The sequence below is a fragment of the Hibiscus syriacus genome, unplaced genomic scaffold (assembly GCF_006381635.1).
Source record: "Hibiscus syriacus cultivar Baekdansim isolate YM2019G1 unplaced genomic scaffold, ASM638163v2 tig00000715_pilon, whole genome shotgun sequence".
Taxonomy (NCBI): Eukaryota; Viridiplantae; Streptophyta; class Magnoliopsida; order Malvales; family Malvaceae; genus Hibiscus; species Hibiscus syriacus.
This window is the reverse complement of record NW_024061811.1, coordinates 2,498,529-2,524,448: the sequence shown is the minus strand read 5'-3', so window position 1 is coordinate 2,524,448 and position 25,920 is coordinate 2,498,529. Positions and strand designations below refer to the sequence as shown.

General features: G+C 34.1%; 2 protein-coding genes and 1 pseudogene across 2 annotated transcripts; 2 read left to right on the top strand and 1 right to left on the bottom strand.

Moving 5' to 3' along the window:
- LOC120212123 (gibberellin 2-beta-dioxygenase 8-like) lies at nucleotides 1–1,988 on the top strand. Its single transcript, XM_039210543.1, has 3 exons — nucleotides 1–511; nucleotides 1,255–1,576; nucleotides 1,688–1,988. Exons 1-3 carry the CDS (start codon nucleotides 63–65, stop codon nucleotides 1,916–1,918), a joined length of 1,002 nt encoding a protein of 333 aa, XP_039066474.1. The 5' UTR covers nucleotides 1–62; the 3' UTR covers nucleotides 1,919–1,988.
- A 1,315-nt stretch (nucleotides 1,989–3,303) lies between these two features.
- LOC120210186 (asparagine synthetase [glutamine-hydrolyzing] 1-like) lies at nucleotides 3,304–6,497 on the bottom strand. The gene is made up of 13 exons (XM_039208973.1): nucleotides 6,405–6,497; nucleotides 5,948–6,086; nucleotides 5,736–5,831; nucleotides 5,481–5,622; nucleotides 5,116–5,310; nucleotides 4,834–5,018; nucleotides 4,666–4,746; nucleotides 4,364–4,585; nucleotides 4,125–4,259; nucleotides 3,920–4,000; nucleotides 3,747–3,833; nucleotides 3,544–3,651; nucleotides 3,304–3,450 (listed from the first exon to the last, which is right to left on the bottom strand). Exons 1-13 carry the CDS (start codon nucleotides 6,482–6,484, stop codon nucleotides 3,304–3,306), a joined length of 1,698 nt encoding a protein of 565 aa, XP_039064904.1. The 5' UTR covers nucleotides 6,485–6,497.
- A 13,369-nt stretch (nucleotides 6,498–19,866) lies between these two features.
- On the top strand, nucleotides 19,867–22,730 carry LOC120210683 (annotated as a pseudogene).
- Nucleotides 22,731–25,920: the final 3,190 nt, after the last annotated feature.

The following is a 25,920-nucleotide window of genomic DNA, read 5'->3' as shown; positions in this document are numbered from 1 at the left end:
CTCTCCTCCTCACCATTGGCCGCTGTTAAATTACACATGAAATAAACAAAGATACGCTTAAAATGAGCAACCTTGAATCCTACCCTCCAGACTTTCACCATCTCAACGGTTCTCCTGCTCCCCTGCTACCTCAACTCAACAACCACTCCATGGAAGATTCATCTTCATTATCAGTTTCTATTCCCGTGGTGGATCTCCAGTGCCTTAGCCTAGAAAAGCTAGGCCAAGCTTGTAAAGAATGGGGTCTTTTTCGTTTGGTTAACCATGGGATTCCTCCCAGCCTTTTGAGCAAACTGGAGGAGTACGTGAAGATGTTGTTTGCTCTACCCTTCGAGTCCAAGCAAGCCCTACTGACTAACCCTTTCTTCTACTTTTGGGGCACTCCTGTCTTAACCCCATCCGGAGCTGCCCTGAGGGGTGCCTTGAATATCAATTGGCTGGAAGGCATAAATGTTCCGCTCAGTCAACTCCCGCAGTTTCAGTCTGAGGATCCTAGGCTTGAAGATTTCAGGTATTTTTGCTTCTTGTTTACTGTTTCGGGGGGCGTTTCTTCAGATTTGTATCTCTTCTGGGTGGGCAATCATACCCCCCAATGAAATGACCAGCTGATTGGACTGTCCCAGATTTTTTTGCGAGAAAAGAAGACTGCAAGGTCAGCGTCAGTAACTTTTGGACCCCTGCCTTGCAGTATCCAAAACCAATTATAGACCCATCAATCACCTCCTTTTCTTTCCTTTAATTTTCCATACCCCATTTCTGAAACTAGGAATTGGGAGAATTATAGAACATAAATCAAATGAATTCAATTATAAAGTTCTTATCCTTTCCTCTTTGTAACAAATATTTACCAAGAACCCCAAAGTGTGACACCCATATTTCTATGGCTAACTTATCACGAGCACTGTTTGTTTGTTTTCTGAAATTAGTGGTAGAATGCTAATCACGGTACGAGTTCTGTCCCAATTTTAGTTCATTTCATCAATGTCGAAACATATATATATATATATATATATATATATATATATATATATATATATATATATATATATATCAACTACCCAATTTGCATTATTCAAAATATATACAAAAGTAACCAATGTGGCAGAATATCCTAAAGGGGGAGATTAGTGAAGAGGTGGGGACTTCAATTAATTGTTATTCTCATTCTAATGTTTTGCTTACTGCTTTTTCTGGATAATTGGAAATGTCTCTCCCTTCATGGTCAACTTCTCTCATGATAATGTATTGCTCTAGGCATTCTCTAGAAGAATATGGAAGACACCTTTCGAGAATTGCAACAGCCTTGTTTGAAGCAATGGTGAAGAGTCTGAATCTGTGTCCTAAACAATCCGAGTCTAGCTTAGATGAATCCACTGGATTCGTACGTCTTTACCGATACCCACCAAGGTCCGTGACTGATGAGGCTTGCGGCATGATGGAACACACCGATAGCTCAGTGCTTTCCATTGTGAACCAAGACCAAGTTGGGGGACTCGAAATTCTCAAGGACAATAAATGGCTCCTGGTTAGCCCAATTTCAGGCACCCTTCTAGTCCATATTGGCGACATGATGCAGGTTATCGTCTATAAAATCAATACTCAGTCCTGTTTATATAAATCTATGAAGTTCATTTGACCCTTTTCTTGTTTATTAATGAATGTTTTCGTGGCATATATATATATATAGGCTATAAGCGATGACCAATACATGAGTGTGAAGCACAGAGTGAGGGTGAACAAGCAAGAGGAACGGGTCTCAATATGCTACTTTGTGTTCCCAGCAAAATGCAGCGTCATCCGCAGCTCCAAATACAAACCTTTTACTTACACCGATTTCCAGGAACAAGTGCAAAACGACACCAAGACTCTAGGTTATAAAGTTGGTCTCGACAGATTCAAGCTTAATGCACCGCTTTAATATAATAAGAACCTGTTATCAATTATGTACGCTAGCTCTTATTTTGTTGTACTTGATTTCTTCTAGTAATTCCTTGCTTGTTGGTTAATTGACGAGTCATGAAAACCTAAAAAATCATTTTTTTCCATATTAATTTTTTACTTAATTAAATTAATTTTGTTTCTTTTTTACAATTTGTAAATCTAATCCTAGTATATTTATAACCCATAAATTAAGGAAGTATGTTTCTAAATTTAATCTTAATAGTTTTATAACCAATAATTTAAAAAAATATGAGGTAATAAAGATAAACAATTTAATTAATCGATCAAATATCCTTACTCAAATTATTTTTTCTTTTTGAAATTTGATGAAGTTTGGAGACGACCAAAACTTGATTCTTATTTGATAAAACCCACGGGAATTGCGCCTGATTTTTTTGGCTCCCTTTATGTCACAATGATTTTAAACAAAAGCCTTTGGAAAAACCATCCATTACTTCCTGACAAAGGTCTTACATTTTTGAGAAATTTCTTCATGAAATAATCAACAGTTAATTAGCGGCTTGGACAACTTAAATGTAAACCCTATTCTTAAATACTATTTGCGACTACATAATATTCACATATATATTTTGCTTGAGTTCCTTGCATATTTGCAGGTTATAATCATTTGTGGTTTTATAAATAAATAGAGAGTTGGTTTTTTTTTTCTTCTAAATTTTATTAGGTTGGCATTTCTGGAAGTTAAAGGTCTTGTTACTCAACTTAGTCCCAACCCAAGACCACTGATTTTGGTTCCAAGCTTGAACCATCCCCCTTTCCACAAGAAACTTAACATGCGTGTATATTTCCTTAGCCAGACTAGATTCTAGTCCATTATTAATATCATCTAGACTTGTTAATGCTACATTAAACTAGCAGAGACATGTTTCATGTTCCTTGTCGGATAATTCAAGGTTCATGTCCGAGCTAATTGGGAATTACAGTCTGGTCACTAGTAGGTGAACATTCTTTCATCCATGATCACTTCAATAGAAAAATATTTGATTGCACACGTTCCATCATAAGATGACGAGAAAATATGATCCTAACCATCATAAAATATTTTACTGATTGCAAACATAGCCTATATATCCATAAAGGAATTTATTAAGATACCATTACATTCTAAAAATATAAAACTATGTAAATGGGAATCCTGAATTTTACCTTCGTTTTTCAGTTATTCTCTCATTACCAGGATTAGGATTTCTCAAGGCCGCTTCCACTCTCCACGTATGGAGACCAATCCACCAATACAACCAATTCATCTGGGTCGTAATATTGTTAATATCCTACCCCTGGAACATCCATCATTCGTGGTATACTATCGATAACCTTGGAAGGTATGTTGCTATGAGGAGTCTATACGTTGTGAGGTGATAGATGGACTCCCAGGGCAGCCCTCCCTGAAGGATCAAGGTTGTTCTTCCAGGCAACATCCCACTCAACAGCTTTAGCAGTGCTGCATGCCACACTAGCTCCTCCAGGGACAGTCAATCTAGCCGAGTTCTGTTGAACCGAACAAATAAGGACGACCACTTCAGTAATCGATGTTATTGGCAAATTTAAATGGCGTAAATGTATGATCACTTCAGAAATCACCTGAGGGAAGAACCTCTCAAAAATCGTCCTGTAGTAGTATGCTTCTTTTGTTGTTGGTGTGTTGTAAGGAAATATGAAAGAAGCATTAAGCATCATCTTATCAGTCACCTGAAAGTACATGGTCGAAATTGATCAAATTCTAACTATAACCAAATAAATTATCAAATTATAAGCAAAATGGTGCTAATTAGGAAGGTTTTTACATGTTCGGCAGCATGTGCTTTGAGACCATCAATCCAACTATAACCAACACCATCGCTGAATTGTTCTTTCTGCCTATAGAGGATGTGCTTCAGAACATCAAATATGACTTGTTAGATTAGTCAAACTCTAAAATTAACCAATACCAAAGAAAACAAAACGATATTTATAATACCTTTGGCAGATAAGGTCGCTCTTCATCGTCAAAGGCCTTTCTAAGAACCCATTTCTCGATACGTCCTTCCTCCTTTTTTATCTGGTTCATAATAGAGGGAACCATTCTTAATCAGTCTGTAAATCTAGACCATGGATGAATAAGCCAAGTAATTCCAGGAACAATACACTTCTTGTTTTTACAAGAAAAATACATGTTTACATACCATCTTTGATTCAGGGTCGATAGACATGGCAACATTGAGAAATTCTTTGTCTAAGAAGGGTACTCGAGCTTCCAATTCCCATGCTGATGTTGCTTTGTTAGCCCTCAGGCAATCATACTGATGAAGAGCCTTGATCTGCACACATGTATCAATCAAAGACTCAATTACGTTATAGCCTTGTATTCCTATTCTGGTGGTGGTATATGAAGCGGCAACTGCCACGTAAGATGATCAATTACCTTGCGGCAAGGCTCACGGTGGAATTCATCCTTATTAGGTGCCTTGTGGAAGTACAAATATCCACCAAATATCTCGTCGGATCCTTCAACAGAAATAAGCACCTTCACTCCTAGTGACTTGATCTTCCGTGACAACAGAAACATAGGGGTGCTTGCCCTGATTGTGGTCACATCATAGGTTTCTATGTGGTAGATAACATCTTCGATCACATCAATTCCATCCTACCGCATTAGGGCAAAAATTAGCAAAATTTATATCCCAGGGCTTGAATCAAAAGTATTACTAAAACTTCAGTCGGTACTTGAACAGTGAAGTGAAACTCGTGATGGACAGTGCCCAAATAGTCTGCAACCTCCCTTGCAGCCTTCAAATCAGGCGAACCCTGCATAAAATACAATAAACAAATTCTAAGACGATTGAATTGTTTAAAGCTATCCTTCAAGGTTTCATCTTATACTATCGGACTTACCTCTAGGCCAATACAGAAAGAATGGAGCTGATCTCCCCAGTTTTTTTCAGCGCTGGTACCTGCTAAGTACCGAGTGGTAACAGAAGCAATCAATGATGAATCAAGGCCTCCGGATAATAAAACTCCAAAAGGGAAATCACTCATCAACCTTTTGATCACAGCATACAAATATATTAGAAATAGCCCTCAAGATAAATATTACAGAAAAGGAAAGAAAAATAAACTATTACTTCGTTTAAAATAACAAGTGCTGAATGTTTGCTAGGCTGCAATTCATCAAACTTGCATTCTCAAATGCATGCCTGAGGAAAAGCGGATCATATTTAACCGATGGAATGGACTCGGAAAACCAAGGTGGGTTGTACCACCTCCTAAATCCTCTTGATTTGCTCTTGTGCAAGTGACCAGGAGGAAAGATCTCAAAATGTTCACAATCATCATTGAATGCTTTCAATTCTGACGATATCCAAACCGCACCTGTATACACACATTAGGGGAAATTACTTGGCAGAATGAATCTCAAACATCGTGGGTAGTCATTCACGATAAATATATGTATTGGAGAGTCAAAACAGCAAAATGACAGACAACTACAAATAAAGGCAATATATATAGTTAATTAAAATCGAGAAAGCAAGATATGATACCATCAAGTCCCCAGCCAATGTAGAGGGAAGTGACGCCAATAGCATCACGAGCAACAATGAAGCTGTTGTCACAGGCATATAGCAGCACAAATGAGAAGATTCCATCCAACATGTCCACAAAGTCTTCCCCATAATCCTCATACTATAATGTAGAAAAATTTTAAGCAACGATTTTACATTGATTAGAGCAGGAATTCACAAAACAAACTAAAAATTTAGACCCAAAATCAGCTGTAGCCCTAAATTTTTTGGTACCAGATGGGCAATAACATCACAATCACTGCCAGTCCTGAACGTGTGGTTTACCAACTTCTTCCTCAGTTCTTCATGGTTGTAAATCTCTCCGTTCACCTAGTTTTAAACATATAATGGGCCATTTACAACACATAATTAACCCTTTAATGTTTGAAAAAGTTAAGAGTGATAATGCAAAAATGGACGAGTACTAAGACAAAAGAGAGGCTTACAGTGACTGCAACACTCTTGTCTTCGTTAAAGAGAGGTTGGTCACCGGAATCAGGATCAACGATGGCAAGGCGTTGATGGGCTGAATAGCAGTCACCGTGTTGGTAGAGCCCACTCCAGTCAGGACCACGGTGCTTCAGTCTGTTCAAACATAAACCATCCAATTATAGCTATTTCAGCTCATTATTTCTCTTCATATTATTTAATATCTTACCACTACTAGTTTATCCAAATCATTCAGTCCCGTGTATTTTCTTTTTTTCAAAGGTGTTAGGAGAGGATCTATTTAAAGTAGTAACCCTGTTTTATTTTTTCCGGTCTTTGCAAGCAAAGAACAAAAACTGGTCACAATTTAAACCTATTTGGCAAATGATTATTCAAGCTTTTCAAAGTCACAAACGTCGAAATAGGCTAAAAGAACAGAACAAAGAAAAGTGGGTAAGAAAAAGGACTATTTGCCTGCGGGAAAGCTCCAGCACTCGAGCCCTTCTAGTCAGAGAATCATCAGAACAACCCAAAACTGCTAAAATCCCACACATTTTCTTTCAATAATTATCACTTCCAAATACCTTGAGGAAAACAAAGGATAAAGAGGAAACTATAATTGAGAAGAAGAGGACGATTTTTGCCGGAGATGAAACATGCAATGCAAGTGGGTGTGTCAATAAGGGAAGACAACACGTATCTGTGTATTGAAGTTCATCAACTGCCACGTATTTATAGTTGTGAATTTTCAGATTCATCTATCTATTTCTTGTAGAAATGATCATCCAGTTCAGTCGGTGGAACACAAGGTTTTTAACTTGAGGTTGTGGGATCGAGTCTCATGGAAGACATTTCATAATTTGAAGGTCTTCTACGAAAGTTATTTTCAACCTGGTGTTGGGCACTATCTTACTTCCTCTTTATCCCATTACATATAGAACAGCACAACCAACCATCCATCTATTTCTTGTTAGCCACGTGGGCCGACAGTAGTTGGTCTTACTGTTGCTTTATTACTGTTCAACTAGTTTCCAGGGTTAATTGCTTTGCTTACTCAGCCTGTTCAGCTTTAGGGATTAGAGGGTCCAATTCCAAACCTTGTCGATTCAGCTTGGTCCCAACTCCCAACCCAAGACCACTGATTTCTTTCGGGTGTAAAAAACACAAACCCAATGATTTCAATTCCTAGCTTGAGTCATCCCCTTCCCACTTCCACAAAAAACTTCTTTTAATTATCACTGAAATTTTTCAAAGCCACCATCCCAGTGAAAAAACAATATCTATATATAAATTTTGATATATAAATTTTGAGTTTTTTGGAAATAGTAATATGCATGAAAAATAACGGGGTGTTTATTTTTAGCAAAAGGCCAAATAGAGCTGCATGCCTGGAGGAGGTGCCTGCTTGCTTGATTTCTTTGTGGATATTAGTACTGTTCCAGGCGGCAGGCGGCATCGGTAACCAGTGCTGCATGCAACACTAGCTCCTCCGGGAACAGACAACCTAGCTGAGTTCTGTTAAACCGAGCAAATAAGGATAATCACATCGGTAATTGACAAAGTTAACAACTGTAAATGTACGACGACTGTGAGTAATACAAATGTAATATATTTCACATTGGTTAAGTATTTGTTTTGATAAAATTTAATATAGTGTTTTACTTAATTTCTAATATTGAATGGTGTGGTTAAGATCATAACTTAGTCCACATATATAGTATGTGTCGTTTGTTCAGTGTGTGTGTATATTTCTGATGATTTGTGTGAAAATATGTATTATACATTTATCTTTTTAGAGACTCTTCGTTCAACTTTTTTTTATAATATTACGTTTAACTTTTTTATAATATTACTAAATTTATTTCTAATATATATCTATCGACACCATTTTTTGCCCGGGTGGAGAAAGACCTATACCGACTAGGGGATTTTCTCTTTAAAAGGAATTTTCGAAATGTGAGAAGTCACCACAATCATATAAGGTGAGATTGTGACACCATGAAAACTGGGTGATTTTAATAAAACATTTTATTTTTATCAAAATACCTAGTTTTAAGGTATGCGAAAATCCAGAAATCAAATTCGGGAATCAGTTACGCGTGGGGAAAGATTAACACCCCACAAGCGCGAAAAAATTGGTACCTAGTTAATTACCTTATATTTAAAATCGGAAATTTTGAGTTTAATCTTTATTTAATTTGAAAATCATTACGGATGCAAAGTTGAAAAGGGTATCCGTTTATTAAGACCGATAGCATTCGCCCCCTAGCATAAAGGCGGGAGATCAACTATTGTGCCTAATGACCGTTTATTACCTCGATTTTAAAAATCATGATGCGGTATTTGAAAAGGATGTCGACCTATTTCGAGAATCACTAGTAGTCGCCCCTTGAGCATACTTGCGGGAGATATACCGTTAATTCCCTAATAAGTGAACATTGCTTTAGATTTTAAAATAAAATGCAATCAAATAAATTTTTATTAATCCTAATTAAATTAAGGATAGATTAAGGTTTTTTTCTAGGTTAAGGTGTGAAATTATGAAATTAAAGGAACCTAGAAGCTCAAACCTAAAATATAGGCTCTAATATTAATCCTATTTGATTTTAATCAATTATTGAATCGAATAACCGAGATGGTTCCTCGAGCATTTGAACGAGGGCCACCTCGAATTATTCCCTAAATTAAAAGACTAGTTTGAAATCTAACTAAAAGTGGAGGCTCTATTTAACCTATTTAATTATGTTAATATTAAAGCTCTAATTAATAACCTATTTAATTCGAGGAATTAAATTGGAATCTCGAGAAAAAGCGATGACCAAATTAAGAATTCTCTTAATTTAAGGACTAAACTTAAAATAAAAATAATCTAGGTTGAGATTAAAATATTAAAAATCTAAATCAAAAGGGTTTAATAATTAAAATCTAAAATTATAGGACTAAATTAGAGAAATTAAAACTAAAGATAACAATTAAAAATAGTTACCAAGTAAATGGACTAAATTGCAATAAATTAAAAATACAAAGTTGAAATCAAAGCCTAAAGCAAAAGGATCACAATGTAAGAAATCAGAATATTAGGATTAAATAAAATCAATACAGAAAATTAAAAGCTGAAATTTAAAGGAATGTAACATAAATACTGAAAAGTAAATGCACAAATTAAAATAACTGAAATTTAAAGAACAAAAATATAAATAACAGAAAATAAATTAAACGAATAAAATTATAAGTTAGAGATTAAATTTTAATTGCTACTCAAACCATTAATATCGAGAATCATTCCCTAGGGCGGGTTACCACAAGGTCATATTAAATGTTTAACATTTGTATTTCAACAATCAGGACCAAAATAAAATAAAAATAAAAATAAAAAATAGCTAATTTAAAACAAACATAAAAGCATACTAGTAACTAAATAGAAATCAAACAAAAAGACATGCCTAATATTGAAATAAAAAAATGTAAATAAGTGACTAAAACAAAAGAAAATGAAATTAATATGCCCAATTCAAAATAATAAAAAAGGAGGAAATTAGTGACCAAACTACAAATTCACTCCCAAATTAGGGGGATCTTAACATGAATAACCCATAAATTTCAACCAACATAATTAATTAATCATATAAATCTAAATTTACAACCTAAGTACATGCATTTAAACAGAATAATAAAACAGGACGAACATGTGACTATTTTGTAAAATACGGGAAATGTAAAGGGACCTAAAAAGAAATAAACCAAAAGTTAATATAAGAACATAAAATGAAAAAATATTAAAATAAGGAAAAACATTCTAAATAAATAAGAAATTAATCCTAAAATTAGTGATCAAATTATAAACGAAGAAAAAGTCGAGGATTGTGGAAGAGATTAGACACTTATGGTCAATACGCGCATACAGGAGCCCAAACTACGTCGTTTGGTCTAGGTTATATATACCCATTTCCTCTCTGTTTTCTCTTTTTTTTATCTTCACTCTCTATCTTCACGCGAATTCTCTCCCTTCTCTCTTCACCTCTCTAGAAGTCGGTGGAGAGTTCCACCGTGAGAGCCGCCACTGATCGCCGGCAACCGCCGCTCGCCGTCGATGAAAAGATAAGATGCAACCACCTTTCGAAGCCTCTTCACACCCTGAGTACAAATTCGGACTTGGATCGATCTAGAACCCCTCCTATCACCGTACGTAGATCTAGGGAAAACCCCTCGGCTTCGGCGACTAAGAAGACGAAACGACCCCAGTTAAACTCCACTCGTCGGTAACCACTCGATATCTTCTCTCTGTTCTCTTTAATGTAAATAGGTATTATTATTATTTTGTATTCGAAAACTAAAAAATTCCTTGAAACTTTTATGGTTTTTTTATTTTTCTCGAAATAGTGGAAAAATTTTCTTTTACATGTTTTTTTGGGTTTATATACTCGAAATCCTTACAGAGCCAAATAAAAAATTACAACAGAAACCTAATCTATTTGCTGGGTCACTGTTGTGATGATTTTGCTCCTTAAATGCTCTGAATTTTTGGGGTTTATGTTGGATTTGTTCTGACTTTTCCTTTTGTTATGTTGCTGAGGTGATAATGTGGAACAGTGAAGGTGGCAGGCTTCTTGGATGAAAGGCGGCGGCGGCGGAAGCTGGAATCTCCACTCTGACAACGGCGACAGCTGAAGATTTTTTTAAGGTTAAGGTTAGGTTTGATTAGGGTTTGGGTTTGTTTGGTTTTGGGCCCGAGTTGTTAGGTTGATTTGGTTTTGGGTTTGAATGTTGGGCCTAGGTTCTGTAATTAATTTATAATAATAATATAATAATAATAATAATAATAATAATCTGAAAAAATGGTGATTACAATATCTTTTTAATTTTAACTGATTAAAGGAAATTAATAATTTAAAATATTATTTAATATTTTAATTGTAAACGTGTAATTGAGGTTAAACCAAAAGAAATGTTAAGATTTTTTTATTCTTCTTTTAGACAATGTATTCTTATCACACGCCTATAAAAAAAAAGTTATTATTTTCATCCAAATGATGTCAACGCGAAATATGGTACTGACAATGCAAGAGTTAAGAAATATATCATTGGAAAATGACTGAAATTTTAGATGATTGTTCACAAGCCAACCATGAAACAAGTACGAATGGACATAGAGGGGCGGTTGCCCACTAAAAATTTTAAATTTTTATATATTTAGATTTTTTTTTATTTTCTATTGGAAATATGTTTTCGTCATCCTAAAATTTTATAAGTTCTCGTCTACTTAAAATTTTATAATTTTGTCATCTTCTAACATAAAATTCTACATCCATTCCTAGAAACAAATTAACGCCTATGAAAAATTAGTCTTAGATATCCTTGGATATCTTCATTCTTTCAACGAGGATATACAAGATTAGTTTCTTATAGACATAAATTTATTTTATGATTGGTTTATCATCAGTTATACGGAGTTTTAGTCACTCTTCAATAATATTTTTGCACTATTAGTATTATATTTCTTTTTTAAATTTTTTTATTGATTTGGCAAATTTATTTCTGATGAACAAATCAAAAAGGTTTTTGAAAAGATCATCATCAAATAGTATGCTTTCTTTTGTCGTCAGAGTGTTGTGAGGAAAAATATATGAAACATTAAGTATCATCTTATCCGTCATCCTAGAGTATATGGTCGGAATTGATCGACCCTATCAGAAATCTGACAACTCGATATGCAAATGGAAATGAGAAATATGTATCAAATTATAAGCAAAAGGAAGTGAATTAAAGGTTTTTCACATGTTGAGCAGCATGGATATGGATGTGCTTTTCATCATCAAAGACCTTTCTAAAACCCCACTTCTGGACGCGGCCTTCATTTTTTTTATCTGATTCATAAAATCGAGAATCATTCTTTGATCAATCTGTAAATCTCAACCATGGATGAATGAACAAAGCAATTCCAGGAACAATCAACATGCTTATCCTTTTTCACTATAATTACATTTTTGCGTGCCATCTTTGATTCAGGTTCCACAGACATGGCAACATTGATAAATTATTATTATTATTATTTTATCGATGATAAAATGAAATGTTATTCTCTTTATATCTTGAGTTCAGGCAACCATGCACGTATCATAGTAGGGAGTACATGCGTTGTCAATAACTAAAAAAATATTATAAACATATATTACCTTATAATGACCCTAAACTATTAAAAAAATTCTTTTATTGAATTGTTCTAATTTCTAATTATAATAATCCTAAAACTTTCAACCAGAATTTCAATTAGATTAATAATTATTTTAATTGAATATTTTAGCACATAATTATCTCATGCATTAAAATTACGCTTATATATTAAATTTAATTTACAGTTACTAAAATATAAAATAATTTAATATACATTGAGAACAAATTATTTAATTGTTTGTTTTTGTATAAATCATTAACTATTTTCATTGTATTATAAGGTAATTTTTCTAAGTATGTGTTACTTGTTAGTTTAATATTCAAATTTAATAAGTATTGGCACAAATGGTTGAAATTCTAAGGTTAAGTTTGAATGGTTGAAATGTTAAGGTTAAGTTTGAATTCTACCATCGGTACTCTTGATGAACAATATATAAATCCTAATTGGGTCTTAGGTATACCCATACCTTGAACTGGGGAGCAACTCTTAACCTAAACTTTTTATGTAAAATTAAATCAGATTTAATAAGTGTATATTAAATTTATGGCCAAATTAGTGGATTCCATCATAAAATCAACAGATTTAAGACAAATATCAAGCCCAAGCTAACCCTTATTGTCCATGCCAACCGTATCATTGTAAAAAGGGCCCAATTTAGTTGTGTTCCAAGTCCCACAGGCCACAGCCAAACCAATGTATATTGCCTGAAATAGGGCTGGCAATTATCCATGGGTGAGTGGATTATCCACCCACCCGTCCCGAATAAATGGATGAAAATCCGTTGTGAAACGGATGATTGGCGGGTGTTGGATGGATCAGGTGATGGGTTGGGTCGGATATGGATGAAATTTTTTTGACCCATCACCCGCAGCATCCATCCACCCATTAATATATCCATCCATATATATATATATATATATTTAAAAAACAAACGGATGATTGTAAATATTCTTATTCTCTTAATTCCAACTTTTATCCCATTGAAAATATGTCTAATTTTTTAATATTGGTTTATCCCTATTAATATTAGGATGGAGAGGATTTTTGAGAAGTGATAATTTGTTGATGAAGATTTGAAGATTATATTTGGTGTACAAGACTATACATGATGCATCTATTCACCTGAAAAATGTATCACAAACATAATGCACAAGACTATATAAACTGTGTTCTATTTTGTTTTTGTTTGAATTTGATGAAAATTTATTTCTCATGTTTAGGTTTCTATGAATGTTTGAGTATCAATGTTTGGTTTCTATGAATGTTGGAAGAATTTGAACTTAGGATGTAAAAATATGTTTTGTTCATAGTATCATCTATTTCTCATCCACTCCACCCGCGGATGATGGATGGAGCATATATGGATGAAATTTTTTGTGGTTGATGGATGGTGTGGATAGAGATTTGGACCGCGGGTGATAGGGCGGATGAAGCTCCACCCGACCCATCTCTGATCCATTGCCAACCCTAGCCTGAAAGCTGAATATTAACCATCATATATAATATAATAATATAACAGGGTATTCAAGTAAAATTTAACAAATAGTACCTCAATTGAATTATTAAAAAATATTTTTAAAAGATAATATCTATAATTTAAAGTTTTTAATTTATTTTAAGAAATGCAAGATATGTATTTCTTCGGAGGAATATGCATATATTTTTTTAAAATTAATTCTTAAATGCATACAAAATAAAATGAGACCTATAATTATTTTTCATGATTAAATTGTGCTAAATACAAAACAATATTAGTTTAAAGATAACTCTCAATTATTTGATATTCATGGTGCTAGAACTCAGGACCTCAAAGAACAATAACAATTATATGATGTAAGTAGATTAAAAATTTTATGTGATGTGATTATTTTATATTAAATAAAAATTATTATATATTAAATCACATATAATATATAGGTACTCAAACAATAATTTTTAAAATTTTGACAAACGTTACTTCACTTGAATTATTAAAAATTATTTTTATAAAAAATAAAATATTATAATTATATTTAAAAATATTATTTAATATCTTTTAGTTAATAATTTTGTGTATGACATGAAAAGGAAAATTAGTTAAAATATAAAAGACATTTAATTTAAGACGTTAGGTAAGGCCGTGGAGAACAAATGTAGTTTCATTAATTTATTGTTGTTGCAACCAACGAACACCTCGAGGTCATACAGGGGCACGTTCCCCCACGTGTAGCACCACCCAATTCCTCAGTCCTCACTTAAGAGTTTTTCTGTTTTTTTTTTAAATTTACTTAATTAATTAGTAAAAAATTAAGTTTAAATTAGAACGTTTTAAATTGTAATTCTTTTATTTATATTATTAAAATAATTCATTTACTATGAAGAATTAAATTAATGATCTAAATATAATATTTTATGTTAATATGAGTAATTATTTATTTTGAAGTTAATAATTCTGTTTAAATTAAATCGGAATAGTGTTAATCAATTATAAAAAAATAGTCAGAAATAAAATTTCAAGAATAATTAATTTGTAACACGAATGAATACACAAAAAAATATAAAATTAATTTTTAATATAAAGAATAATTAAAATAAAAAAATTAGATTAGATTATAAAATTTAAAAATTTGAGCATACTATTTATTAATATAATAATGCATTGCATGTATAATTATTCGATTTTGAACTTAAAAAAAGGAATAAATTAATGATTATCTACATATTTTAGCTCTAATTATTTTACTTTAATATTAGGTACAGATAACGATGGTATTACTCAATTAGTATAAATTAAATGATCGGTTCGATTAAGCGTGCTTTGAGCGAAAGATTAGACATTATGTTGTCGGCTGAGATGCAAGCAAAGAGCCCACCTCAAAAAATAAAAAAGATTAAAATAATAATAATAATGTGGTTTTGTTGTTTCTCCGGTGGATATATCCAGTAAATGTTTGCATTTGAAGATTATTTAATATCTTTAAAACCTCTGTTTGATTCCATCCATACGCACGAAATGTTAATAAACTGATGTTTTTATTAAACAAACCTAAATGTCACCTCAAAATGTGAATACTGCAGCATTGAGATAGATGCCCTGCCCCGCAAGTTCAAAGAAAAAAAGTAAAATTTATGGAGTATGGAATGTTGGCAACATGGAAGTAATATTATAAAATCCAAATGTTAGTATTATTTAAACGATTATCCTAAAAATAATCGCTCAAACTATGTTTTAAATTAATTTTAAGTATTTTAATAATATTTCATTAAAAATATCTTATATTTTTTACGCTAGCATGGATGAATCGAGGGGACTGTGGGCAGTCGTCTACAAAAAATTTAAATTTATTATATATTTAAAAATTTTATGTATTTTTTATTAAAAATATATTTTCACCCCTGAAATTTTATATGGTTCCCTTTCTAAAAGTTTAGAAGTTCATCCCTTTAATATAAAATTATGCGCACGTCTTTGGATGTTACACTATTAGAGGCCTAGATTGTAGCGGTCATTAAATTTGACCATAATTTGATATGTGTCAGGCTTATAAAAATTTAAAAAATTTATTTTAAAATTAAAAAATAAAAAATATTTTTTTATAAAAACCTAAAATTTATTAAATCTCAAAAAAGAATGAAAAACAAAACTCTAAAAATCATAATTTCAAACTCCTTTACTCACATTGATCGTCGTCGATGTTGTCTTGGTTGTCGCTCATTATTGTCGTCCACTTCATCTAACTGAATTCCAATGCACGACGGAAGGAATCGTCACCCTTTTCTAGAATCACTTAGTCGTTGCAATCGTCGCTTGAAGCATGGGGGTTCGATCATTGAGTGTTCAGATGATCATGCGCCATCGGAATTTTGACCGGTTAGTGGCGATCGACAGTGGTAAATTGATTGAAATTAGGATTGTTTTTGGGATTTGGGGAGTTTTTTTTAAATAAAATTTTAAATAGTTTTTAAAATAAAAAAAATTAAAATTTTATATGTCTCACAGGTGCTAGAAACGATCGAATTTAATAGTTGTTATGATTTAGACACCTAAAATGTAATGAAGAAAACGTGAGACATCTATTTTTAACGAAAAAAATCTTTAAGCACATAAAATTAACTTAGGGTATACTTAGGGCACTTTTTTAAATTAAGCATTAATTAAAAAAATATTCAACGTTGATCACATCATAGATGAAATTAGTGTTTTAAAAGTAAAATTATCTAGATTAGAGTAATTCTAGAAAATGGACGTTGTTTATGAGGCTAATACATTCCTTCAAAAATTATACACCCAAAGACTGAAGTGTATTGAGAAATACTGAAGGCTCGATTTTTCACTCAAAGAAATGTGTAAAAGCAATGCATTTTCTTCCTTTTAACTTCCCTTACAATGCTTATATAACCAACAAGATTGTACGCTAGTTATCAAGAACACTAACTATACTAACTGCCTATTATAACAAGAAGGAAGGGTTGCACTACATATACTTGCTTGTATATGTTGACGATATCATCATCACGGGACACTCGAGTGCTGAGGTGGATGAGACAGTTCGGCTGCTAAGCAACGAATTCTCACTAAAGGACTTAGGACAACTCTCATTTTTCTTAGGGATCGAGGTCAAACGAACTAGTGAATATTTAGCACTATCACAGAAGAAATTCATCATGGAGCTCCTTGACAAAGCAAACATGTTGAAAGCAACTGCAACACCAACACCTATGGTAGCAGCCACCAAGTTGCGCTGTGATGATGGAGATCCTGTCGCTGATGCTCGTTATTATCGCAACATCGTTGGAGGGTTGTTGTATGTGTGCCATACCAGACCTGACATCTCGTTCTGTGTAAACAAAGTTGCTCAGTTCATGCACTCCCCACAATAATCACATATGGCTGCAGTTAAAAGAATCCTACGTTATCTAGTTGGTACAGTTAACTATGGGCTAGTATTCACAGCTGCTGGAGCTAGTGTTAAGGTAGCTGCCTTCGCAGATGCGGACTGGGGTGGAAACCTTGATGATAGAAGGTCGGTGTCTGGCCACAGCGTGTTTATTGGAAACAATTTGGTTGCCTGGAGTTCAAAGAAGCATAAATCTGTATCACGCTCCACAATGGAAGCAGAATACAAAAGCGTTGCTGACACAGCAACAGATGTAGTTTGGATTGAAGCATTGCTTACTGAGCTTGGAATATCTCTGAGAGAAGAGCCTGTCATATGGTGCGACAACACCAGTGCCGTGGCGATGAGCACGAACCCGGTATATCATGCTCACACCAAGCATATTGATCTCGATATATATTTCGTACGCGAGAAGGTTGCGGCGAGGCAAATGCGAGTTATCCCTAGCAAGCTTAGAGACAGAAAGTAGATTTTTTGTTATTGAAGGAACGTGTAGGATGTTGCTTAACGATAGAGTTCGAGATAGCGTAGGCAAACTAGCCTTACCGACCAAATGAACAGGTAGAAATTCACCATTTCCTACCACCAACTTACCAGGATTGGTAGTGTTTGAGTGATGTGCGATTGAGGATGCATTGGAAGTGACATGGTGCGTTGCACCAGAATCAATTACCCACTGATCTTGGCCAGCGGACATTACATGTGCTTGACCTTTCCCAGCACTTCTGTTGTCATCCTGACGTGTGCCACTATGATTGCAATACATGCACGTGCTTTCATTGTTCTCACTTGCAGTATAATAGGCCTTTGAAGTCTCAAGCCCAGAGTTGTGATCATCAATCGTTAAGCCTAAGAAGTCTTCATCAAACCTGTGCCAGCATTGACTAACAAGATGTCCATTCTTGCCGTACAGCTGGCACTGGACTTTAGGCCGAGCTCTTCCTCTGCCACGGGATCTCCCACGCGTGTAAGATGAATTGTTAGACCGAAACTGTTGCCTTTCATGGTTCTTGTGAGACTCGGTTGCAGCCTTACCTTGTGCAAGATTTGCACTGATAGGCAGAGAATCAGATTGACAATCAAATCATTCTAGTTGAGTCTCGGCATCAACAAGCATTGTGCAAATGCTGTCAACGGACAATGTATCGCGCATAGCAGATATAACTGCTATGAAGGGTTGATATTCCCTTGTGAGCCCTTTGAGAATGCTTGCAATATGTTCAGCTACTGGCACAGGACTATCACATGAGTTCAGCGCATCAATAACCTCCTTTACCTTAGTGAGGTAAGTTCGCATGCTATCTCCTCCTTTCTTGAGAGATTGAAGCTTGTAGTGTAAACTCATGATGGCAGTAGCAGAACGATTAGCAAAAAATTACAAGACTTTGCTCCATACCTGAGCAGACGTTTCTGCACCAACAAACTGAGGAAGCAAGTGAGAACTGACAGTTGACAGTAGCCAAGAAGCCAACGCACTGTCTTGAGCCAAGAATTCTTCATATTCTTCATTCACAGCTGCAGTTCCTTCTTCACCAACAATCGTTTCTGGAGGTGACAGCATTGTGCCATTCAGCATTCGTTCGAGACGGTGGCTTCTAACGGTGAGAAGCACTTGTTGCTTCCAAAACAGGAAATTGGTTTCATCGAGAACTACGTTCACTCTCTTGTTGGTGAACCCTTTGGTGTTTCTGGATGAGAACTCCATTGATGTGGCTGTGGAAGAATGACTTTGATCCATCGAACGATCAAATAGCGAAAACGCACCCTAGGACGTGATGGCTCTGATACCATATTGAGAAATACTGAAGGCTCGATTTTTCACTCAAAGAAATGTGTAAAAGCAATGCATTTTCTTCCTTTTAACTTCCCTTACAATGCTTATATAACCAACAAGATTGTACGCTAGTTATCAAGAACACTAACTATACTAACTGCCTATTATAACAGACACTCAACCTAACAAACAACTTAACTAACTGGCAGCTTAACAGACATTTGTTACCCTTGCATCTAGAACAATCAAGCACATGAACCAAACTGCAGCATACTTCAACAAAGTGGAAAATGGTGGGATTGTTCTTCTTGAACTTTCGAAGAAAAATATATATATTAAGATCTTTAGAGAAAACATTGTAGAGACAACTATTTTTTTTATTAATCTAGGGTAATTATAAGATAATATCTATTCAAAGATAACTCTTAAACTCTCGACATTGAACGCTCATACCCCTGTCATCTATTGTGCTCGAACTTAAGTCCTCAAAAAATAATAACAATTCTTTATTATAAAGATCACTTGATACCACTGTCATCTATTGTGCTCGAACTTAAGTCCTCAAAAAATAATAATTATTATTTTATTATAAAGATCACTTGATTCGTGACAGAGAAAATTATTTTTAGATAACTTGAAATGAGTATAAATGTTCTTTATTTATAGGCTGAGAGAGAGAACTAAAACGACCAGAAAACATCTAATTAATGAGATAAAACATCTCATTAATTATGATAAGGGATTGTCTCTAATCAGTGCCAATCAACTAATTGACAGCCAATCAATAACAATACTTAACCTCACAACGACTGAAAATCAGCAGTCAACGGGCACTCGTAATTTTAGTAACAAATAATGAAATGTTCACATGCATATAGAAGGGTTTTTTTTTTCATTTATCTAAACCTTTCAAAAAGTCATTTGAATTTATTAAAAAAAAATAGTTTGAACCACAAACAGGTTGACGATGCGCGTACAAGATATATATTCACCAATATTCAACAAAGAAGGGGCAAGAAAATAATATACAATTATTATCATTTCTTTTCCTATCCCATGTAGGATTAACCTTTGTAAATTGATTTACATTTCTTACCTGAAAATTTCGATAGCATGGGTTTGTAGAGCCGACTATAAGAGTAAGCACCCTAATTATTGTTTACCGCCTCACTTTCGATCTTTATAATTTAGGCCTCCATTTTTTACTTTTATAATATAGAGTCCCTAATTTTATTCAACTTCATAAAGTTTTCAATTTCACATCTATTCTTTCACCACTCTCATTAATCCATTCAATTTTGAATTAAATTTAACCATATGTTTGTTTGTTTTTTCAATTTTGTGTTCTTCAATTTATCAAATATTCTTTAACTCTTAATTTTATGCAATCTCAGTCTAACAATAAAATAATGCAACATTCTTATTTTTTATTTATTTTTCAAATCAAGCTTCATATATTATACTCACATTCAAATTCTTTTATTTAATTTCTATTAGTTGTATTTAAGAAGTTTTATTAACAAAAAAAAAATATATGTTTCACAAAATTTAATTATTTTTTATTGTTTATTAATATAATATTTTTTAAAAGTAATAAAATATATTTTCATTTTATGAGAATTTATTTTTAAAAAAAATTTAAACCTTGAAAATATCTGAGATAACTCTGGATATCGTTACATATAATTTGATTCATTTAATTATCATTTAAAAGGGGTAAGTTTGGAGAAATGGTAAGCAAATATAAATTTGGTCATTTAATAGCAGGAACTTTTCATTCATGAGTTGATTCACCAAACTGATAAACTCATCCCTCACCTTTGAATAAAGTTTTTCCAGGAACTGGATAAACCAGATTTCAGATCCATCTTCCTCTAAGTAGCAAGTCATCCTACCCAAGACAACGTCAATCATAAAAACTCAACTCCAGTTGAATATAGTGTTTGTTTAATGGGATTGAATATTATATTAATTGGCTGATGTCGCTATGTTACTAGTAGTATATGAAATAATGAATTAAAATGGCTGGCGGCTTCAGATTCTTCAATCGATTCCTTTCACACAATGAAATGACGTGAAGGAGGTCCATATTTTAATTTAAAACTTTATAGATATATAGAGCTACACCTCTCACGATCAGGCAGTGCAAAAGGAACCAATGGATGCATCAAGAAATACCCTCAGCAGTTCTCAAACCAATTTGAACTGTATGATTTCGTCGATGATCCGAATTTCGATCAGTTCATCGATCTAATACTTGGAGAACTGAGGATGCCATCGGCGGATATGATTATGATCTTATCGAAGGCGTTTTTGTGATGATAAGCAGATTAGTTCGACACCTGGGGATGCTTTAGGTTTGATGCTTCAAGCACCATTGTCCCGAATCCTAACTCTGTTTTCGATCCATTGCAAGTTTTTTGGAGAAGGATGAAAGATGGTGTGGAGGATAACGATGAGGAGCAGTCTTCCGGGACAACCACTAACTACGACAACAAATAAAGGAAAAGGTTGATCGGTCGAGAACTTTGATATAAGAGCGGCGGAGGAGGGGTCGGATGAAGGAGAAGCTCTATGCATTGCGTTCCCTGGTTCCTAACATAACAAAGGTACGTGTCAAGGCTTTTTATTATTTTGAGATGCGATGGATAAGGCATTAATTTCATTTGATTACTGCAGATGGATAAGGCTTCCATTATTGGAGATGCTGTACTGTATGTGCAAGACCTTCAAACGCAGGCTAAGAAGCTAAAAGCGGAGATAGCTGGACTCGAAGCAACATTGGCAGGGTCCGAAGGTACCAAGAATCGGTTGATAACCCTGTTAAGATTCAAGTTACAAGATCCACAACAGTCCAATTTGCAAGAAGATAATGCAGGTAACGTCGTAAGATAAACAAAAAACATCCCTTTGTTTTTAATAATCGAGACGTTATTTACAGGCTCATTTTCCTACAATAAATATGGTTTTCACACAACGTTAATGCAGTTGATATGTTCAAGTGGAAGAAAGAGGGTTTTACGTTAGATTGATATTCAACAAAGGTGAAGGTGTTGCAATATCACTTTACAAGACCCTTGAGTCCCTCACTAACTTCAAAGTTCAGAACTCCAATTTGGCCATTGCCTCCGATTGTTTTGTGCTAACGTTACTCTAAATGTAAGCTATTCGATTCGGGTGTGAATAGATATTGGAGTTTTACTTTGCAATTTTACAAACTCATAAGCGTCTTATTATACAAAATTGCAGGTCAGAGACTGTGAGCAGTCGGTGAACTTGCCAAGCCTGAAGTTATGGGTCAGTGGGGCTCTTCTGACCAAGGATTTGAGTTCGTAAAACCTAAAAGCGGAGATAGCTGGACTCGAAGCAACATTGGCAGGGTCCGAAAGGTACCAAGAATTGGTTGATAACCCTGTTAAGATTCAAGTTACAAGATCCAACAACAGTCCAATTTGCAAGAAGATAATGCAGGTAACATCGTAAAGATAAACAAAAACAATCCCTTTGTTTTTAATAATCGAGACGTTATTTACAGGCTCATTTTCTTACAATAAGATAATGGTTTTCACACAACGTCAATGCAGTGAATATGTTTCAAGTGAAGAAAGAGGGTTTTACGTTAGATTGATATGCAACAAAGGTGAAGGTGTTGCAATATCACTTTACAAAACCCTCGAGTCCCTCACTAACTTCAAAGTCAGAACTCCAATTTGGCCATTGCCTCCGATTGTTTTGTGCTAACGTTTACTCTAAATGTAAGCTATTCGATTCGGGTGTGAATAGATATTGGAGTTTTACTTTGCAAATTTTACAAACTCATAAGCTGGTCTTGTTATACAAAATTGCAGGTCAGAGACTGTGAGCAGTCGGTGAACTTGCCAAGCCTGAAGTTATGGGTCAGTGGGGCTCTTCTGAACCAAGGATTTGAGTTCGTAAAACCTTATTATCCTATATGTATAGCCTGTAACTGTTACTGATACTTGTTCATCATCAACAAGGTGTTCCATAACTGTTAGCATGCCAATTATATTTTCTTCAATACATGAGGCTTATCGAACATGATCCCAAAGCTAAGAGCTTAACACTCTTTAGCGATAGAATATTGAAACGATAATTTATGTTTCTTAAAGTTTTAATAATCTTGGCGTTGAGATCCTGACTCAGAGACAATCGTTCTACTATTTTTGCATCAGCGTAATAAACAATCTAAAATATAAATGAAGCATAAAATTTTAGGGTAAAATACACAAATGGGTTTAGGTCATCACTTATATTTTGGGTTTCAAACTCGTAAATTGGAACAAGAATGATTCCAAAAAATAATTCTTCAATCCAGTACATCAGTACAAAACTTTTTGAGGGAAAACACCTTGTCTAAACTTGGACCAAATACCTTGTTCTTCAATCTACTTGGGTAGCAGATCTTAATCTCAAAAATTTATTTATAAAGTTTAGTCACGAGCTTATCAGCTCAGAACATTTAGAGATAACCAAAACTCAAATTTAGATTGGTGTAGGATCATAATTTCGAACAAATAACTTGTTCAATACTCGTGAGGCGACTTCCAGAACCTGAGCGAATGTTAATGACATTCTTTCCCTCAAAGATCGAACCTTAACAATCAGAATACACGAGTACACTTATTAAAGAAGGATAACTTGGCATCAAAGTTTCGGATAAGAGGATACGGTTATAAATTAGGGACATGTACTGATCAAACATCCTATAACAATCGATCGACCGATCTACCAAGAAGACACGACTCAACCTAAGCTTGATACCACTAAATGTAACATCCTCAGACCGATACGGGTGATCCGATCCGGGGTGTCATATTAGGGTCACCAGAGCGACCCTTATTGAAAATCTGGGAAATTTAATTTTTGTAATCCTTTAAATCTATAAAATAATTTATAGATAAAATACAAGTTCGAAAAATCACACACACATACACACACACACGTATATATATATATATATATATATATATATATATATATATATAATAGAATAAAATTCAACCTACATACTCCCTAATTACATGCAGTGTACTCCGCAAGCAACGTCGGAGGAACTCTTTTACTGATGTCGATAAAAGCACAATGACATTTCCTTTAAACTTGAAATCGTAAGTAACAGAGTGAGCTTTGGAAAGCTCAGTAATACAAAACTACCAGAAGAATGCAATAGGTCATCAGGTATATGGTAAAGCGTAACTTCCTTAGCGGGACAAACATCAATAGATTCTAGCGGTGAATTTAGATTCCATTAGCTAAGTCTTTAGTTACAAACATGAATCTATAGTCTGAAGGAAGTATTTAGAGAGACAGATTCAAAATATTGAAGTGGGAAGTCTAGTGTGTTCCAACAAAACAGAGAAATGTGTACAGATCTTTTAAAAACATTAGTAGTTTAAAACATATTTAAAACCACAGTTAAAATATGTTTAAAAATGTGTGCCAATGGGTTCGATGTTTGGTTGGAGGCTATTATTATGGTTTTAAAATATGTTTTAAACTATTAATGTTTTTAAAAGATCTGTACACATTTCTCTTTGTTGGAACACACCCTAAATCCTAAACTCTAAACACTAAACCCTAAACAAAATACCTCATAACTACATCCATAAGGACTTACCTTAGGCCCATTGGGCATAGGTGCCAACCTAAGGGAATATCTTGGGGCTTGAGAGCCTGCCCAAGGGAATACCTTAGGGCCTAAGAGTCTACCTAAGGAAGTACCTTAGGGCCTAACCAAGAAAATCCTTGGGCCTCAAAGCTTACCAAGGTCACCTTAGGTCCGTAAAGAATTACCAGCTTGATCAGAATGAACCTCCATACTCCAAAATCCTACCTAGACAATATCCCAATAATTGGTTCATATAGTAAATAGTAGATTCCATATCCATAAATCAAGAACGATTTATAGTGAAAACATGTAACTAACCATTGTCATAAACAATAAATCAATACTTCAATAAATCATAATATCGAACAGTTAAAAGATTCAACAAATCAGTAACTTCGGTAAATCATATTCAGGACAGATAAAATAATCATATAGCACATAGGGAACACACTAAAGGATATAGTTATTTTTCGGAGGTACTTGACAATTATCAAGCGGGGAAAACATGAAACTTCTGCAAACTGATTGAATTCATAAACGAGGTCACCATAAAAAAAGGTTTGATAGATAACGAATTCATCAGTCATTAGGAAGTGATTTATCAAGATCATAGTATTCATATATATCAACAAGGTATTCATGAATTATTGCATCAATTTTTATTTAGGATTAGACATTTCTAAGTGATCCATCAATCAGGCTTAAAAGGGCATTTTAGTCATTTAATTCTTGAGAAGTTTGATAAATCAATTTAATAAGGGTATACAACGATTTACATAATTCCAGATTTCAAGCATTTAACAGGTTTTCAATTCCAATCGCACTGTATAATTCTCATCAAAGACAACACTTATCAATATGTAGGTAGAGAAACTTCACGAATATTCATTTCTTAAAACTCGTTGCACAGCAGAATGAACTAATAACCTTCAACCATCTTTGGAGGATCATGAGGAGACAAACATGTATTTAAGAGGTATTTATTTACTTTCTGTATTGTAATAGTATTAGGAATGATCAACCTACTTGGTCATACTTATAAACCTCAAGGGCGTCACAACATTTAAAGTTTCACCATTATCTTCAGAAGTTATCTAAAGGCATTTACTTAATCCAAGTCATGAGGGTATTTAGATCATTTGGTATTCGAGGTAGACTTATCATGCTGAGCTTAAGGGTATTCAATCATTCCAAGGCTTGGGGTATTTTAGGTTATTTCACACTTCAGGGATTTTGGTCTTTTACAGTTCAAGGGTGCTTCAATCCTTTCTTTCCGTTCAGTCTTTCCATTTAGTTCAAACTTGTCATTATTAAGTCACTTCAAACAATTCTGACAATAAGAGTACTTTTGATAAGTTAGTCTTCGGGTGTATGCTCATAAATCAGAAATTCTAGATCTAGTGCCTTCTCAGAGGTTACGAACTGTTTATCATAAGTCTTCCGAACAAAATAGGAACTTAACAATTAATTCAGTAATTTATCGGATTAGATACGAATTCTCAGGGTATTTCTTAATCAGGGTCAATTTTGGTTATTTT